Here is a 6,905-nt window from a genome sequence, read left to right on the forward strand (position 1 = left end):
AAATTAATCCCTGGATCTATCAAACGCGAGTAACTCACAATTAATATGTCACTGTCTATCTATATTAAATGAAAGATGCAATATCGAGACTAGCTAGCCTGGAGGTCAGGTGTTCAATCCCTGCATTGGCCGAGAAAGTTCATCCAGATTTTCCATCGCGTTTCCCCCTTGTCAGTGATGCGGTACGGAGGGCCTGACAAGGGCAGCTGTCTAGTCGTTCGGATGGGACTGAAAACCAAGGTCCCGTGTACATATTGGCATGCACGTAAAAGATCCCTTGACAGTTGGAATTCGATATAGGAGTAGGCTGTAGTGCCGCTGTCCGGGCAAAATTTCCCTCATAGCAGATTGTATGGCGTATGCCCATCTTCATTAGCCCAGTACGGAGCAGAACAGTAGGATGTTAAACCTCATTTCATTTCATTTTGCAACATTGAGACATACACATATTTGGCAGTTGAATATAATTACGACCAGAAGGAAGACCACCATTAATTTTCACATCAAACTGATTAAAACACTGTTCCCATTTCGTTTCGTTTTGTATAGATTTATAATTTCGTTTTGCTTGTCTTTACTTTACTAGAAGACAATTGAACGGGTGTGAGAACCAGAAAAACGGCGTGTTATGTTATTTACAATTTATATTTATTCCCGTTACATACAGACTGGCACGTTTTGGAGCAGACTGCATTTGATATCTGTATGGATTCAGAGAGACAGAGAAATGGTGTTTAACGTCCACTCGACACAAACTAGGTCATTTCAGGACTAACATATGGTTTAATTTTATTTCAATAATTCGCATGCGCATAGGGATCTTTAGCAGTGGGAGGAAACCGGAGGACCCGGAGAAAACCCATGAGGCTGGACAGAGAGAGAGAGAGAAATGGGGTTTAACGTCCACTCGACACAAACTAGGTCATTTCAGGACTAACATATGGTTTAATTTTATTTCAATAATTCGCATGCGCGTAGGGGTCTTTAGCAGTGGGAGGAAACCGGTGGACCCGGAGAAAACCCACGAGGTTGGACAGGCGACCCTACTCCTTGTCACGTACAGAGGCTGGACAGGCGACCTTACTCCTTGTCACGTACAACCGGGGATTCGAAACCACGCCAGTTGACTCGATGACAGGCCTTATGATACAGCACGCACGTGCTAACCATTCAGCCATCCAACCCCCCTGTATGGATTCATCATGGAATGACAACTAATGGTTAAAAAAGAACAAAGTACAAATATTGGCAGGACTTTTATTGAAACAAATATTTAAGATGACATTATGAGCACAGAAGAGTCGTGTGAAAATCTTTTTACATTTGAAAAATAAGCTTTTATAACTATTACTGTTACAGAGAGAGAGAGAGAAATGGGGTTTAACATCCACTCCACACAAACTAGGTCATTTCGGGACTAACTTATTTCTATAATTTGCTTGCGCGTAGGAGTCTTTAACGGTGGAAGGAAACCGGAGGACCCAGAGAAAACCCACAAGGTTGGACAGGCGACCCTACTCCTTGTCACGTACAAACAGGGATTTATAACAATGAAAATAATAACAACATATAATAAGCTATAATATACAATGCCAATCGTTCTACACACTAATGAGCTACTCGACGAGGAAACAAATCGCTTGGCACTTAAAGATACATTATGGGAGATTAGATAAAGAGCTGGCAATTCTCACTATAATAGTTAAAAACTAGCCTCGATCATCATTACTTAAGTACGATAAACAGCATAGTCTTGATTATCCATTTAATCGTTAAATCGTGAAGGAAAGTTATGCAGTAAATCGGCTCATAATCCACTAAAGATCGCAGGCTAGCGATGCCATCTAGATAGGATAAAAAACATAGTCTTGATTATCCATTTTTTTATCTAATTATGAATGGAAGTCGAACAGCAAATCGGAACGTAATCCAATAAACATCGCAGGCTAGCGATGCCATCGAGAGTTGATTATGGTCTGGATAAGTTAATTAATGTCTAATTAATAATTTAGATAACATTTCAGGCCTAAAGAAAGATCTGCAATAGGCAGATTTAGCTAAGTAGCTAAGTCTCTAACTCAATATCATCCAAAGCCTTCGACATTGAAAACACGAATTATTTGTCAATTTAATCAACATTAATGTTGAGATCTTACCTGGAAAAGATGGGCTTCTGATATCAATATTTAAGACCAAATAAACATTTTACTATTGGTACAAGAATCGTGTACCATAATGCATTTCAGCGCCATTTGTAACAAGGGACTAGAAGAACGAGGCTAGACATATTCCACAAGTCATGTTAAACGATGACGCCATTTTCTTTACAGTAGAGCATGCTCAATAAATACTATCGGTGTAGACTGGAATAACCAGACGCTAGAGATTGCCATTCGATTGAGACTTCTGGCATATATCGTCGAACATAACGAAAACGATTGAATGTAAATCAGTTTATATACATTCATATTACATTATTATATACATTGCGACCCATTTGTGTCAATTTCTAGGTCCCAAATATTAGCGATTTAGCTTCTTTAAGTATATAAAATGACGTCTTTGATCTGTTAGTATCGTATAGTTTCATTTATAAATGAAATGAAATGGAGTTTAACGTCCTTCTGTTCTGCTCCTAACCTGGGCTAATGAAGACGGGCATACGCCATACAGTGTGCTATAAGGGAAATTTTGCCCAGACAGCGGCACCACGGCCTACTCTTATATCAAATTCCAACTGCCTAGGGATCTTTTACGTGCATGCCAATGTGTACACGGGACCTCGGTTTTTCGTCCCAGCCGAACGACTAGACAGCTGTCATTGTCAGCCCCTCTGTCCTGCATCACTGACAAGGGAGAACCACGCCAGAAAATCTGGATGAACTTTCTCGGCCAATGCAAGATTCATTTATAAAAGTTATTTGTTGCATAGTCAACGACAACAACCGTATAGTGCATATTACACGCCATATTGTTTTGACTAAGTGAAGACATTTCTTCCTCGACATTTAATTTTTACACAACCCCCAATGTCACTAAGTTGATTATTTCAAATCATTATTATTTACAAATCCAACTTTATAAGCCACATCAATTTTTGAATACTAACTTCGTTGGACCAAATGTGACAGAATGCTGGGTCATGGGTATTAGTAGTATTACCCAGTCCCTAGCAAAATCTGGTACAAGGGATAGTTTAAACATACATTATGCAAGAGCAAAATCTGTTTATTACAAGTCTTTCTTTAGGCCTGAAATGTTATCTAAATTATCAATTAGACATTAATTAATTTATCCAGACCATAATAAACTCTCGATGTCAAGGCTAGCCTTCGATGTTGGCTGGATTAGATTCCTATATGCCGCTAACGGTCATTGATAATTAAATCAAAAAATGTGGATAATCGAGACTGTGCTGTTTATATTAATGATTTTAGTAATGATGACCGAGACTAGGCAAAAATTTCACCCGCTTCTTTCTTGGCTCATAGTGGATCAATTTGACTGAAATTTTCTGCAAATTACCTTTACATTATCTAGTTTTTAACTATTATAGCGAGAACTGCCATCTCTTTATCTCATCTCCCATAATGTATCTTTAACAAAGGGACTGTGTGATCTAGACTTGTCACTAATGAAACTATATTTACATTAACACCACGTCTTTCGGTCGAACATCACAATTAAAATGTTTTTCTCCTGAATGAACCATAAGTGATTTACTACAAACATCACATTTAAAAGGGTTTTTTTCACCAGTATGAATTCTGATATGTCTCTGTAGTTGACTACTGTTAGTAAATGATTTACTACAAACATCACATTTAAAAGGGTTTTTCACCAGTATGAATTCTGATTTGTCTCTGTAGTTGACTACTGTATGTAAATGATTTACTACAAACATTGCATTCAAAGGGTTTTTCTCAAATATGAATTCCGATATGTCTCTGTAGATCGCTACTGACAGTAAATGATTTACTACAAACATCACATGTAAAAAGCTTTTCTCAAGTGTACAGTGAGAGCAGAACAGTGGGACATTAAACCCAATTTCATTCCATTTTTTCTCCAGTGCAGCCTCCAGTGAGAGCAGAACAGTAGGACATTAAACCCAATTTCATTCCATTTTTTCTCCAGTGCAGCCTCCAGTGAGAGCAGAACAGTGGGACATTAACCCCATTTCATTCCATTTTTCTCCAGTGCAGCCTCCAGTGAGAGCAGAACAGTAGGATGTTAAACCCCATTTCATTCCATTTTTTCTCCAGTGCAGCCTCCAGTGAGAGCAGAACAGTGGGATGTTAAACCCAATTTCATTCCATTTTTTGTCCAGTGCAGCCTCCAGTGAGAGCAGAACAGTGGGACATTAACCCAATTTCATTCCATCTTTTCTCCAGTGCAGCCTACAGTGGGACATTAACCCCCCATTTCATTCCATTTTTTGTCCAGTGTGAGTTCTGATGTGCGCTTGTAGATAACTACTATAACGGAATGTTTCAAAACAAACATCACATTTATAAGGGGTTTCTCCTGTATGAATTCTCTTGTGTTTCTGAAAAGTACTGCTGTGAGTAAATGATTTACCACAAACATCACACTGATATGGTCTTTCACCGGTATGAATTCTCATGTGTGCACTTAGAACAGAATTGTACGTAAATGATTTATTACAAACATCACATTTATAGGGCTTTTCCCCTTTATGAATTCTCATGTGTATCTGTAGCTTACAGTTATAAATAAATGATCTATTACAATAATCACATTTATGGGGTTTTCCTACAGTGGGAATTCTTATGGGTGCACTTAGATAATTACTCTGATTGAATGATTTATTACTAACATCATATATATAAGGTTTTTCTAGTTCTACAGTATGACTTTTGATATCTTTTTCTAGAGAATTTTCCTCTGTATGAATCTTGGCGTGTTTCCAAAGACCAAACCTGTCAATAAATGATGTACTACAAACATCACATTTAAAAGGTTTATCTACACTGTGAATTGTCATATGTCTCAGTAGATGACTACGGCTTGAGAATGATTTACTACAAACATCACATTTATGTGTTTTTAGTCCAGAATGAATTCTCGTATGCTTCTGAAGATAACTACTATTAGTAAATGATTTACTACAAACATCACATTTATGGGACTTGTCTCCAGAATGCATTCTCATGTGGATCTGTAAATCGCTACTGTTAGTAAATGATTTACTACAAACATCACATTTATAAGGTTTTTGACCAGTATGACGTTCCATGTGAATTTGAAGGAAATCTTCGTTAATAAATGACTTGCCACAAACATCACATTTGTAGAGTCTCTCTACAGTATGGGTTTTCATATGATTTTGTAAGTAATATTTGTTAATAAAGGTCCTGCTGCAAACATCACACTTTTTAAACTCTTCTGGGTTGTGAACCTCTTTTTCATTATTCTCACTAAAACTTGTCTCCATATGTTTACCATGTTGTAAAACAGGTTCCTCCTTCTTAACATGTACTTCACAATGTTTTTCTAAATTAGTTTCTAATTTAAATTCTTTATCACACAAATTACACTGATAAATGGCTTCAATATCATCAGTTTTCTCTTTTTTAACATGACAATATTCATCTACATCATCCGTTTTCTCTTCTTTAACATGACAATATTCATCTACATCATCAGTTTTCTCTTCTTTAACATGTATTTTTGTGTGTTTTTCTAAATCATCATATTGTAGAAAAATCTTGTCACATACAACACATTGATAAAATGTTTTAATATCATTAATTTCCTGTAATATATAAAAGTAATAACATCATTAGTTTCCTGTAATATATAAAAGTTATAATCTCATTAGTTTCCTGTAATATATAAAAGGTATAACATCATTAGTTGCCTGTAATATATAAAAGTTATAATATCATTAGTTTCCTGTAATATGTAAAGGTTATATAACATCATCAGTTTCCTGTAATATATAAAAGTTATAACATCATTAGTTTCCTGTTATATATAAAAGTTATAACATCATCAGTTTCCTGTTATATATAAAAGTTATAACATCATTATTTCTCTGTAATGTCGCCAGCGACAACTAGAATAATGTCTATAAAAATTCAGGGTAATGTCTATCCCTAATTTCACCATTCCAATAAAATTGCGAGACGGGGAAACTTTCATTTTTAAGCAAAATAGATGTTATTTAACAGCACACAACATCACTGTCAATTTGTCTTCATGGACCATGGTTCGATATGCATTTCAAGTTTCATCAAAATCGGGTGAAAATTGTGACCTCTAGAGGGTCCATAACCTTGATATACCCGATGTTTACACTATTTGCGTACAAGTGGGGGGGGGGGGGGGATTTTGTCTGTGACCTCTGGAGGAACCACAAGCTAAAAACACGATTTTTCGTACAATCAGGGACAGGGACCGAATTTTCAGGAGGTTACGATCCGATATGCGCGAATATCAACAGGAACCAAGATCTTTGGGTCATAAACATGCATTTCAAGTTTCATCACAATCGGGTGAAAATTGTGACCTCTAGAGTGTCCACAAGCTAAAAGCGAGATTTTTCGTACAATCAGGGGCCATAATTCATGAAGTTTCGATCCAATATATGCCAATATCGAAAGCAAACAAGATCTTTTGGAGATAAATCTATATTTCAATTTTCGTCAAAATCAGATAAGAATTGTGACCTGTCGAGTCCACAAACAATTCTGGGCGTATAAAAATGTTTGAGAATTGAGTTTGTCGGAGGAAATAAGTTAATATTTGTGGCTCATTAAGTCGCATCAATGTCATCCTTATCAGTGATTGTAGCTGCCTAACAAATATTCACTGCTGATCAGTGTGGACAAGACCATAATCAACTCTTGATACCGATACCACCGGCTACTTATGATTTT

The 6,905-nt window shown here is 36.6% G+C and overlaps 1 protein-coding gene across 1 annotated transcript; it reads right to left on the minus strand.

Annotated features, from left to right (window-relative positions):
• Positions 1–3,879: 3,879 nt before the first annotated feature.
• LOC126818564 (zinc finger protein 226-like) lies at positions 3,880–5,766 on the minus strand. The gene has a single exon (XM_050546025.2). The coding sequence runs from the start codon at positions 5,456–5,458 to the stop codon at positions 4,427–4,429; it is 1,032 nt and encodes a 343-aa protein (XP_050401982.1). The 5' UTR covers positions 5,459–5,766; the 3' UTR covers positions 3,880–4,426.
• Positions 5,767–6,905: the final 1,139 nt, after the last annotated feature.

This window comes from Patella vulgata, chromosome 1 (genome assembly GCF_932274485.2).
Source record: "Patella vulgata chromosome 1, xgPatVulg1.2, whole genome shotgun sequence".
Taxonomy (NCBI): Eukaryota; Metazoa; Mollusca; class Gastropoda; family Patellidae; genus Patella; species Patella vulgata.

Coding starts and splice junctions, on each gene's coding strand:
- LOC126818564 (XM_050546025.2), bottom strand. CDS start 5,458: ATGGAGACAAGTTTTAGTGAGAATAATGAAAAAGAGGTTCACAACCCA.